Raw genomic sequence first — 13,784 nt, 5'->3', positions numbered from 1 at the left:
TCAAATGCCTCATACAGCATTATACCTTGTGCACTGTTGCAAGGAGGAGGATGAATATTCTGGCATGTGAAATGCCTCATATTTCATCATATCCTATACAAGTTTTGATTATTAGCACAACAGTTATGGGGAAAGGCAACGTGCGATACAAGCTCATCAAGCCACACTGTGGGGTGTCCAATGCATGTAATACTCCCATCTCTGAGAATGGGTAGGTTCTGGTCTTCTCACACCCTAATCTGCTGAGAAGTAGTGCAAGTACTTCAATTTGGAAAATACTGCCAGTGCCTGACTTGACTGCCAGTGTTGATGACAGGCAACACCATCAACTATTTATGACTTGAAACTGCAAACAGAAGGGCCACATTATACTGACCATTTAATATTTCAGCGCTGGACAATAGTAACCAATGATCAGCCACACAACCTACTTGTTATGGGGTAGAAAAGCCATTTCTTCTAGACACGTACCTCTGCTAAGTATCTCAGGGCACAGAGTTTCATGTAACCACAAGAACTCTGCCATTTGGTGCTTAAGTATGGAAAACGGTTGCATGAGCTGCTGTCATGGAATGGGTATGTTGATAAATACATGAAGCAGTTTATTCTAATTGATTAGAGATGACACAATTAATAGAAACATTCTCATGTGTGGCAGATAGTTATATCGCATAATATCAGGTCTATGATAGTATGCTACCACCCTCGCCAGCAAATCATACAGAAATCTACTATCTGAACATGTGCAATAATTTGCTCACCTATAGTACCCACAGGCATGACTTTCAAATTGTGGCACTATGGATTGAAGTACAGTTCATGGACATGAAGGAGCTTGTAAAAAGGAAGGAAAGAAGAGAGGATGATTAGGGCTTATGATTTTAACAACAGTCACTCAATGCCTCAAATATACGGCAAGGCATTATCTAATCCTTCCTGATGTAGCCTACATGACCCTCAGGGAATTTAAATATGTATCATTGCAAGAAATTTGGATTGATGTTATAATGAAGATCAAATAATGACAACAAGACAATAAACCAACAAGTAAAGGAATAAGAATTAAAAATGTGGGAAGGGCACGACCACCAAATGAAGTCAGCCATGGGTCCCCTGTGTCAGAGCTGGCGACAGGGCACCCCTCCACTCCCTCAAATGATGGGGGCAGACGATGCCAATGTAACCTATCTCACAAAGAGTGGTGGTAGAAATCACCATCACAGGTAAAATGTAAACGCACATCAGCTGCTTTGCCATCATCCACTAGCAACAGAGATAACATGTCAGCAAGTGTAAGGTAGCGCTGTAAGGTGGCCAAATTAGGGCCGTCCAGTATGGAGGGTCACAATCAGATCAGCACCACACTGACAGTGGTGTGGATAATCATGTCTGAGGATAGAACTATGGATCAACCAAGTGCAATCAATGCAAAATTGACAGAGAACCGTACATTATCTGTGATAAACACAAAAAGAAGACTGCCACATGGTCTTGGTTCCCTTTAGTGCACGCAGTTTGTTTAGAGGAACCCGGGCACTGCAATTGAACTGCTCAACACACCTTTTTTGTGAAGGATGGTAGAATATGATACAACTAACATCACAGTAATTATTATTTTCCTGATACACCATTAATATAATACTTATTGTTTCCTCTAATCATTCAAAAAGATAAAAAAACATGCTTTTGTTTGTAAAATGTTACAAGTATGTGTCTGTCTTTGGAAGGAACTTTGATTATACTGTGTGCATATCTTTGTATGTGCACTTTTGGGATATCAAACAGTAGCTGTTCATCTGTATGTAACAGACTTCATCACATTGAGCGATTGGTCATCGAGATAGAGCTTTAGTTGTGGATGGACAAAAGAACAGTGACAGAAGTGTGAACAAGACAGACAAAATTCAACCCCGTTACTCCACATTTCACATTGGCAAGCAACTCATAGTGAATAAAAAATATTGTGACAGCATGTTGTGTACTTAGATTACTCATTGAGATCCATCTCTTCTGGTGCAAACAATGTCAAATCTCCCCCCCCCCCCCCCCCCCCCCCCACCTGCACGATTTTGGAATGTTCTGGTAGAACATAAATGACTTAGGGAGTATTATTTTTTGAGTTGTTACCTTTAGTCTTAACTTGCCCCTCGTCTGAGCTTAATGTGAGAGTTTTTAATATATTCTATCTGCTTACATGGCTAACAGTTTTTAGAGTTTGGTAAAAATATACAAAACATTTTCTTTTGCTCAAGAAAAGTCTTGTAAATAATGAAAATTTAGCACATTAATCCAGTGTGCTGGCATAGCATCAAACAAGCAAGACATAGTTCGCATTAAACACATTAAATTCCCTCTGCCTGAGAAATCCAAAATGAAGCTGCTTACTAAACTCCATAAAGACCTCTTCATCAAGATGTTTGCAAGGCAGAAGTCACAGAGATGTACTTAAGCACCATTATCAGCAGTGCATGAATATTGAGCAGCAAGTGAGCACGGGGGAAATATCCTCTCTTTGATTAATACAGCCAGTAAAACTAAACTCAGTAATATCAAATTACAATTCTAGTAGAAGCGGGGCTGCTTGGCAATAATATATAAGAAAAGTGCTCACTTTGCATTCACACACAACCAGGATATTCTTGTGATGTTCTGAGAGCAGGCCTATTAGGCTAACAGCGGGGACTGCAGATGCATATTGTTATGCTAATTTTATTTGGGGCTTTCACGAAAGAAATCACAACGGCTCCAACTGCATTGATTTGCAAGGATTTTCCTCAGTAGTTTCATGCTTACCTTCAATACATAATTAATAATATTTCAAGTCAGTAATGTAGTGTCCTCCTTGGTAGAATATAAGTAATATAAAGAGTAAAGGTAACAAATTACTTTGTAGTTGAGTCATCAAAGGCATGCAAACAAGACTCTGTCTTGAGTTATAGTCCTAAAATATTATGAACTACTATAAAGCAATAATACTTGAAGAGGTTGATCACATACTCTCTTGTAAAACTATAAATAAATATATGTGTATCTATGTACATAACTTTGTAAAGTAAAAAAGGCAACCAGCCATGTCTGGGTCTCACTGCAACACTTAATCACAGTATTTCCTTCACAAATCACCATATGCAAGTTTTCTTCTAAGCCAAGAGGTTCTGTAAATTCTGACCTACATTACAAGGTGGTGAAGAGAATGTTGCCCAGAAAAAAGGAGAAAGATTTTTAATCACAAGGACACAGAATGAGCAGTAATACCTTCAGGAGCCAAACTACTGGTTACTATCAATTGACACTTGACTTCTCCAATGTTGCCTTATTTCCTCCCAAAGAAAGAAAATAATATTCCAAAAGTTCAGATACTTTCTTTTAAAGTTGTGAAATTTGCTTTGAGTGTGGGTCCTAAGACAGTTAGATGACTTAATTTATCTATCACGCTTCCTGGACCAATGCAAAGCTGCACATGCCACTCTGTCCGTGGCCCCTAATCCTCGCACAATATTTAATTCCCTCCACAGGGAGAGACCAATGTTATTACAGTCATTTTCAGTCCATCTAGGCATGTATTACATATTTTATTTTGACAATGTAAGCAAAAGGTGGAGTCAACAAACTCCAGGATGGAATAATGACAATATTAAGAAAAGGACACATTGCAACTCGCCATGTAGCGAGTCACAGACAGGCACAACAAAAAGACTACTAAACACACAAGCTTTTGACCAGAAGGCCTTCTTCTGAAATAGACTACACACACACACACACACACACACACACACACACACACACACACACACACACACACACACACATTCACACAAACACAGCTCACACCCATGACCACTGTCTCTGCCTGCCAAGCCCAGACTGTGAGCAACTGCACACGATGGCAGAAGCAGTCTCGGTGGTGGGATTAAGGAGGAGGCTGGGGTGGGGAGGAGGAGGGAGAGCAGGGTACAGGTGGGGGGTGGTATAGTGATGTTTGTGGGAGCATAAAGGGACAAGGTGGAGAGAGGGTAGATCAGCTAGTTGCAGTTGGAAGGTACGACAATGGGTGGAGTGGGAAGGGGTCGGTGCAGGCTAAGAAGGAGAGAAGTAACAAGACTATGGGTGCACTTGTGGAATAGGAAGGTGTGGAGTGGAAACAGGGAAGGGGATAGCTGGCTGAAGAACAATGACTAATTAAGGCTGAGGCCAGGAGGGTTACAGGAACACAGGATATACTGTAGCGAGAGTTCCCACCTGCGCAATTCAGAAAAGGAAAGGAAAGATAAATCGCTACTTACTGTAAAGATGGCACATTAAGTTACACATAGCCACACTAAAAGAGACTTATCAGCTTTCAGCTACAGACTTCGTCGGAAAAGGAAACACACATACATTATTAACACAAGCAAGCACACCTCACACACACATGACCGCCATCTCCAGCATCTCAGACTGGAATGCAACTGTCATGTAGAACAGAAGCAGCAATATGGAGGGGGGTGAGGAAGCAGGAGGGATAGCAGTATATGGGTGGGCATGGAGAGAAGAGTGCTGTCTGGTCAAGTATGCGGGTGCTGGACTACTAAGTCGCACAGCATCAGAATGCTGAGAGGCACAGAGGTTGGGCTGAGGGGCAACAGGGAATAAAAATGGAGAGGAGTAGGGAAGGGGAAGACGTGTGGATGCATTAGCAGAGGGCAGCACACAAAGAGGGTGGTAGACAAGAATAGCGAGGAGGTGACAGGACAAAGGGGGTGGAAATTGTTGGGTGGAGGGTGTGGAGACAGTACATTGCCATAGGTCAATGCCAGTATAATGTTGGGAGCTGAGAATATGTTGTAAGGATATCTCATCTGTGGCGCAATTCCAAAAAGCTGGTGGCGGAAGGGAAGATCCAGATGGCTTGGGGGATGCCAAATGAATTTGCAATCTACAAGTTTCATAATACAATTGTGGATTGTCAGCGATGTCCGTTCTTTCAGAAATGCAAAATAAAATAAATAATATGTGCCTGGTTGGCCAACAAATGAAACAGGGGACCACAGCATAACCACAAAAAACACTTTGACGCAGTAACAATAACCTCCTCCCTACTTCACTCTTAGCACCACACATGATGGCAGGTAATGTTTAGACATTCGTCCAAACGAAATCCTTCCATCAGAGTGTGCCCATCACTCCAAATCATTCATTTGCAGTCATACACTTTCCAGTGGCATTGCTTTTTACACAAACTCAAGTGTCTCTTAGAACAGACTACAGAAATGTGTGGCTTATGAGAAGATAATTGACCATTGTTCCTCATCTTTAAAACTCCCTAACACATTTTATTAGCACTTTGAAATTCACGAGTGATTACTTCTGCCAGTTTCACCTTAATTCCAAGAGTTCCAAAACTGTACATGAAATTGGAATAGAGATCAACATAAACACCAATTCCACCCTTTTTACTGCTCATGGAAACCACACATTGCATGTAGTACCACCATACAGCGAGACCTTCAGAGGTGGTGGTCCAGACTGCTGTACTTCTAATACACAGTAGCACGTCCTCTTGCACTGATGCTTGCCTGTATTCATCGTGGCATACTATCCACAAGTTCACCAAGGCACTGTTGGTGCAGATCGTCCCACTCCTCAACGGCAATTCAGCGTAGCTCCCTCAGAGTGGTTGATGGGTCAGCTCTTTCCCATCTATCCAGGCATGTTCAATACGGTTCATATTTGGAGAACATTGCTGGCCACCCTATTCCAGCGATGTCGTTATCCTGGAGGAAGTCATTCACAAGATGTGCACAATGGGGGTGCGAATTGTCAACCATTAAGATTAATGCCTCGCCAATATGCTGCCAATAAAGTTGTACTGTCAGTCGGACGATGGAATTCACATATTGCACAGCCGTTACGATGCCCTCCATGACCACCAGTGGCATATGTTGGCCCCACAAAGTGCCACCCCAAAACAGCAGAGAACCTCCACCTTGCTGCACTCGCTGGACAATGCGTCTTAAGGCGTGTATCCAGACCGGGTTGCCTCCAAACACACCTCTGATGATTATCTGGTTGAGGACACATGTGACACTCATCGGTGAAGAGAACATGATGCCAATCCTGAGCAGTCCACTCCGCATGTAGTTGGGCCCATCTGAATCACGCTGCATGGTGTCGTGGTTGCAAAGATGGACCTCGCCATTGACATCAGGAGTGAAGTCGTGCATCATGCTGCCTATTGCGCACAGTTTAAGTCGTTAACACAACGTCCTGTGGCTGCACGAAAAGTATTATTCAACTTGGTGGCATTGCTGTCAGGGTTCCTCTGAGCCATAATCCGTAGGTAGTGGTCATTCATTGCAATTGTAGCCTTCGGGAAGCCTGAGCGAGGCATGCTATCGACAGTTCCTGTCTCTCTCTGTATCTCCTCCATGTCCAAATAACACTGCTTTGGTTCATTCCAAGATGCCTGGACACTTCCCTTGTTGAGAGCCCTTCCTGGCATAAAGTAACAATGCGGACGCGGTTGGAACCCACTCCGTCTAACAGGCACTGCTAATGCACGTTTGTTTACATCTTTAGGCAGGTTTAGTGACATCCCTGAACAGTCAAAGGGACTGTGTCTGTGATACAATATCCACAGTCAATGACTATCTTCAGGAATACTGGTAACTGGGGTGATGCAAAATTTTTTTTGTGTGTGTACATACAACCACCACGCACAACGCTCCACAGTTCCTGTGCGTTAGTACATAAGGGCTGCTTGGTCCCAGTTTGACTGTGGTTATTCTTTCATGTTTCCAGTTCAGAATCATATCATAAAATTGGGCAGCTTTAGATGGATTCAAACGTCCCTGTTGGATTTGGGATTTATTATTCAGCTGACATCCAATGACTAATCCACATTTGAAGTCACTGAGCTCTCCTGACCCACTCATTCTGCTGTTACTGCTTCTCTACTGATGACACAGCACACCGTGCCTCCTTTTATACTGTTGAGCCCATCTCTGGTGGACAAGTCCACATTACTAGGCATGTCCAGATACTTTTGATCAGACAGTGCAAGTTCTCACTATAGGTGCTCCCCAATCTCAAAATTCTGGTACAACAACACAATGAACTGGAGAGAAGCACACATGGATTCTGAACAGCAAAAAATTATACATAAAAGTGCCAATTTGTTTCACATGTGACTGTTATTCCATTTAGCCCCAATAGAAAATGGCATGATGAAGACAGACTGACTTGTCTTCAGAGATAATTATCCTTGGTGTTGTGGAGGTTCCAATAACAGTAAATATCCAAACTCGACAAGAACACCCGTAACTAGTTTTGGCTGTCAAATGGCATTGGCAGACTGTGGTTGTTACTTGGGACCTTGCAGAATGCAGCAATTAAAGATACATGGAAACACAATGATGCAGCTGTCTGCTGGATCAAATTTGGGAACAGGGTTACATATATTTATTTCTTGTATTTGTCTTCACATGTTGCAAAAACACAAGGAGAAAAGATAAACATAAATCCATATTTACTTGGGGTCATCAAAATTTACAACAAACTGAACTTTCCACATCAAAACTGAATCCGCAGAAAGCAACACACAACACAATACTATAGGCAGATATAGTACTGCCGTGAGCAAATGGCCATTACACTTTTAGTCCAGGCTAACTCAAAAGTAAAAATTACCCTTAATATTACAGAAACAGATCACCAGATCGAAGTTAGATGATATAATATTATGAAACTGAAAATTATACTGAGAAGCAAATAAAGAAGACCATAAATAGAAGCAGGGGATCGGTGATTAACTGATCAAATTAGTGGTACATTAAAAAGAAAGTAAACATTATTTTTTAAATCTTTCTGCAGTTAGCTTGTAAAGATATTACAACTAGCAAGGAGACCAAATCCTGAAGTAGATATGTTGATAATTGCATTTACTTCTTACAACTGCATCACTTACTCAAAAATGAACATAGATTATGTTTAATGACAGTTGTTCCGATGAGTAAAATCTACCTATATGTCATTCCAAGTGCAGTAAATTATCTATGCCCACTGGCAGATGTTATTTAAATAAAACATAAAAATACTTAACTTTATTTAACAATGTGTTTTAGTAATATTTTCAAACATTGTTCACTGGAACATTTAGTGATACAGCATAGTACGGGGAAGTTCAGCAGGTACTACTCATCACAAGAAGAGGAACCAAATGAGAATCATCCAGTGTAAGTGAACTTTCACAAGTCACTTGCTTAAGTTACTCCTACAAGTTCTTTGACATGTAAACACTCCCAGTAAGTCAACTTCTGTAAGTTTTGTCAATTTCCTGAGGCAGCTTCCACATGTTAAGAGTAAACATTTTCCTGCGTCTGGCTGCAAGTACTTTGCGAACATGCCAGTTGTTGAAAATTTTTCTGTACATTCAGTACTCATACAAAAATGTTAAGTGTCAAAAAGGAGAATGGCACAATGACAACTGAGCCGAACCAAATGTACCATTGGAACACCAACACACATACCAGGCATCCCAGAAATTTTGCAATTAACTTCAATGGGCTGTAAATAGTGTCTTGAGGCAAAAAATCAGGGATAGGAACCTGTGTCCAGAAATATAATCCAACGATGCTACAGAGCATCAAAGTTCAAGGTGCCGGCACCTGCTAATAGGCCACCCCATTGGCTGCAAACATAATGATGGACCATAAGCAAAGCGTCTAACAATATTGTTTGTTATTCAATGATCACAATTGATTGCCACAAACACCAGTGGAGAAGATAATGTTAGCTACTGCATAGGCAGGAATTGTCTCCTATGAATGCAATGATGTGTTCTCTTGGTGGATGCCAGTTTTGGACACATGTTTCCACCTTTAGTTTATTTTCCTCCTGTATACCAAAGACACTGGAAATTTTAGAGGGTATCAGGAGAAAAATAAACTGTACACAGAGAACTGTGTCCAAAACCATCATCCACCAAGGCAAAAGGGCATCACACTCATAGGAGATAGGTCTTTCTATGCAGCAGCTAGCTCTAACTTCTCCAAGAATGATTGTGGCAGTCTGTCATGGTCAGTGAATAATAAAAAATTATTGGGAGTCATTCTGTCTAACGTCAGTCAGCTTACAAAGTCACGTTTCTTGCCAAAGGAGTGGTCTAGTGGCAGGTGCCAGCGCCTATAATTTCAGCGCTCTGTAGCATCACTGGATAATGTTTCCAGACACAAGTTCCTATCCCCTGTTTGATCCTCAAGACGCCCTGAAATTTTGTCACAGTATCTCTGGGACGCACCATACAAGTGGCCACAGTCAGCCAAAGAAGTGCAAAATGAATTTACTGATCCTGTTTCACCAGAATAGGAGGAAAAATGGCAGTATAGACATCTTTAAAATTTAGCTGATTTTTAATGTTAGTGTAAACACAAATGCACTACATTTGTAATAAAAGTAATGGAAACAATTGGCAAAAATTGAAGAGTCATTAAAAGCTGATCTCCTCATGATAGAGCTTGCTGTATTTTTGTACCTTGTTTTTGAATATTTGATGGTACAATAGATAAGACCTGCATACAACATTCCCAGAAAGTTTTTAATCTGAGAGGCATCTTCTGATTTTACTTCATTCAATAGCGTTTCTTGATAATGTGTAAGCCTCTGTATCCATTTCTTTGCCCAATCATTTCTTTCTTCTTAAGTTTTCATTTTTGTCACAATTTTTCTTCAATAATAATAATAATAATAATAATAATAATAATAATAATATAATGCAGCAACAGTGGCCGATATTCTGATTTCCAAGCACAATACTGTAAACTTCAACACGCAACTCTAGTGGAAACAATTCTGTATGTCCTGGCAGCAAATTCGTGAAATAAACTGTTCAAGCAACTTGCAGAAGTAAACTTGAGAAGTTTTTGGTCTAATTTAAACACTTCAGGGTTACTTGCTAGTGGACACACACAAAGGAATCAAAATGACCGAAAGGAACCAAGGCACACTTTGAAAGACAAAATTGAATGATCTTCCATCATATAATTCATTTTGCCAGTATCAAATGCCATTTCATAATAAAAATATATTAAATTCAAACATCCACAATTTTGTTCCACGTACATATAATCATATATATATTAACATTTGCATCAAACAATGTACTGTCAAATAAATGTACTATAGTGCCCTACTAATTATGTAAAATGATTTACATCAAATGTACAATTGGTTTCATTTATCAGCCAGCACTCTCAAAGCAATTTTACATGCCATACATTTCTCTGCAGTATCCTCTTCTCCACTGATAACAAATTTATATAAAATCAAAGTGAAAGACATTTCTCTCCTACAAAAGGAGTGAAGTAATTTACATTAACAGTAATTTTTTGCAACTGGAAGACTACTGTATACTTATAAAGAAAAGTAAAATCATCTCAGCTCAATTATACATAAAATAAAATCATTGAATTTTGTGTTTCTTCTTATACATACAGCAGCATCTACATGACAGTGGAGTAAAAAGTATGTATGACAAATATACCACCAATAATAAAAAAGGCACTCTCAATATTTTTCCGTTCAGCACCTAGTAATGAAGTTGTAGCAAAATCTTATCACATTGTCTTATACAACTGTCGTCACCTGAACTTTATGCACATTATAAAAGGGAATTCTGAACATTTGGAACACAGTAATTCCAAACAATCGCTATCAATGTGACAAAGCAGGAACTTATTACCTACTTCAATATGATGGTATTATAAGCAGCCCCTTTCTTCAATAAAATTATCTTAGTTTAAAATGGCTGCAATATTTACGTGATAGAACCAACAAATTTGTTCCCTGAGCTCAACAGGTAATTCAGTCTATTACTCCACAGCTCTGGTAAGAGATTTCTGCATTATTATAACCACAATCATTAAATAAGCATGTACACCCATACTCTGGCAAATTTAATTTACATGGACTGAAGCAAGTTGCACTACAGAAACCCAAATTGGGTTCTGAATACAAAGGCTGTCATTACATTACTTAGTCATTAAAATAACCAGATATATTTCAACAATAATGGAAACCAGCTGTACAACACTATTTTTACAAGTTCTTTCAAGAATTAAATACAAAGAGGTTTCCCATAATTTTTTGCTGTATAATTATGGTTTCCAGCTTCACACTGTAAATAAATGAGAAGCAAATATGTAATGATAAATCAGAGCTAGCATTACAAAGCAAATAAGTTATTTTAACCCTACCCAGTGCTTTTTACAAAGAGCAAATTTTGTCTAGGGAAGGAACAACAAAATATCTGTGTGTGAAAAAGACGTGCATTTTACACTGTAAGACCTTTTATGCCCATAAATTACATTATCATTAGATAAATTACTCTGCTTTCAGTCTTATACTATATAATTTCCCCATAAAATAGTTTTTTGGTTACATAAACAGAAAACTGCTTGACATCTGTGATCAAAGTATTCTAATCTTTGCCTCAGACATAAAAAGAATGTTTTTTACTGGGTATTAAGATAACTGTATTTCACTGGTGACACCATCAACAATTAAATATTGTTTACATAGTTTTCAAATATTTACTGCCTAATACAAGGCAACTGCAAATATACGTGTATGAAAATAATGTTGTTATCTCGTCTGACAAATTCAATTGGCATCAGTTACGGCATTCAGATTCATCATCTTAGAGTAACAAACTCCATAACACTTACAAAATAATACAAAGGTATAAGTGAAATACAAAAAACAACAATATATCTATATATATATACAGAGCTGTTTAAAAATATACAGTTCTAATATCAACAAATGTCTCATTTAAGTGAGACAGGAGAAAAAAAGAAAAAGTACTGTGATAGGCAAGAGAGCAAAAAATGCTCAATAGAAATTACATCCTTAGTACACTTCTGAAGTTAGCTACACACTATGAAGTTTTGCAGTACTGAGACTCCACTAAAAAAGAAGCAAATAACAGCAACATATGTGCTGACAACTTTATAAAGTAGGTGCCACATGATTAAGCTGTCACATAGCTCCAGAAAACTTTCTTCTTCCAGTGCTATCTTACATATTCCCTCACAGTGAAAGTGAAATTATGAGCTGCTTTGATACAATATTACCAGCACACTGGGCCATAATCAAACTTAACAGTAAGTGATCACTTTCAAGCTGCTCATTTGTCTTGCTTGTTTTCTTCTGCTCCTTCAGACACCCCATAGAATTTTGGCTGAAATAAAAAAATAAAAAGAGCCTTGTATCACAGTTGTTGAAAACCAGTTCTCAAGTTAAAAGTAGTGACTGTAGGTGGTGCTCATGTTTGTAAGATTTATAATAGGTAATATGGACACTAAATTATTAACAGTTGTTATTTTCAGGAAAAACCAGCAGTACCTGATGTTTCCTAGATACACATGGAGACAAAGATATTAACTTTTAAATGTCATAGACATGTACTATAAAATCTGGTAATGGCTGTACTGTGTTTTACTCAATTTGTATGATGCTCATTAAAACATCTTGTGGACTTTGTTCCTACAACATATTGCTTTTCATTAATCACAGATCTCCAAATCTAAACTTCAATAACAAACTGTAAGTCACATGCGACAACTTCTGTAATGATCATAAACTGAATTACGAATTTGATGATGTGGGAAGGATGAAACTGAAGTCTGATTAAAAAACCATTCTAACAGTTGCTATATTTAATGAAACAACAGAAAGCCTAAAGTAGGATGATCAGATAAGAGCGGAGTCCTCATCCTTCCAGTACAAATCCAGCATCTTAAACAGTTTACTACGGCAGATGTTCTTGGTACATGCAACACTTTTTCCTGTGTCATTGACATCTATATTGCTACTTCTCCGAGAGCCTTTAGTTTGGGTTGCTACCTGGTGGAGTTAGCCACATGGTGAAAAACCATAGTTGGTTATGTTGACTGTGAAGAACAGGGAACATGAATTACAGTGTCCTCCTTTTTAGAAAAGCATGCTCTGGTATTCTGTATGGTGAATGAAATATACTGACCACAGCTTCATGTACAGTTTGTTCCATAGACAGTAACAAAACTGAGCACTTAGTAAAGGGTGGAAAAGCACACATTATTTGTAACAGATACACCAAGTAAACAGCAGATAACTAAAGATAAAAGTTCCACCTCCTGGTCCTAGAAGGGGCAATCGGGGCCAACTGATCACCGTGTCATCCTCTGCCAATGACGTCATTGGATGCAATATGGAGAGGCACTTGATCAGCCCCTCACTCTCCCAATTTTTGTTGGCTTCCTTGGCCTTGGAATCGCTACTAATCAGTCGAGTGGTTCTTAGTGGCCTCACGAGGCTGAGTGCACTCCACACCCTCCTCCCACCATCGAAAAATCCCTGGCAGTACCAGGAATTGCACCCGGGACCTCTGCATGGCATTTAGTACCTCTGCATGGCATTCAGTGATGCTGATCACTCAGCTATGGAGGCTGGCAAACAGTAAATACAGCACAGCTTTTATAGCTCCGCAAAGGCTTTCAATCTTTAAAACATTTCTTGAGCTCTGAAAATGAATGAATATCTGCCTCTTTGGTACCCAAGCAGTCTGCATTGCTCTGTTCTGAATATTTTTAGATGGTGGCAGTAAGGCTTAACTTTGTGTGTACTTTAATATAACTGATGAACTCTGCAGAATTCAACTGTTTTGCTCCCATTTCTTGACCTTGCAACAGCTACTACTCAGTCAAATAGGTCCTCAGTTGGCCTGACGAGGCTGAGTGCACCCTGTACCAATCCTTCCAACATGGCAG

General features: G+C 39.3%; 1 protein-coding gene across 2 annotated transcripts in view; it reads right to left on the bottom strand.

Annotated features, from left to right (window-relative positions):
• Nucleotides 1-10,002: 10,002 nt before the first annotated feature.
• The window catches only part of LOC126272196 (pleckstrin homology domain-containing family F member 2-like), a 148,334-nt gene continuing 144,552 nt past the window's right edge, over nt 10,003-13,784 (bottom strand). For both annotated transcript variants that reach the window (XM_049974876.1, XM_049974875.1), the window contains exon 9: nt 10,003-12,217. In XM_049974876.1, the coding sequence (XP_049830833.1) occupies nt 12,164-12,217 (54 nt within the window). In that variant the 3' untranslated portion in view covers nt 10,003-12,163. The remainder of the gene's footprint in view (nt 12,218-13,784) is intronic.

Source organism: Schistocerca gregaria, chromosome 5 (genome assembly GCF_023897955.1).
Source record: "Schistocerca gregaria isolate iqSchGreg1 chromosome 5, iqSchGreg1.2, whole genome shotgun sequence".
Taxonomy (NCBI): domain Eukaryota; kingdom Metazoa; phylum Arthropoda; class Insecta; order Orthoptera; family Acrididae; genus Schistocerca; species Schistocerca gregaria.
The sequence above is the reverse complement of the archived record's forward strand: the minus strand, read 5'-3'. Positions and strand labels throughout refer to the sequence as shown.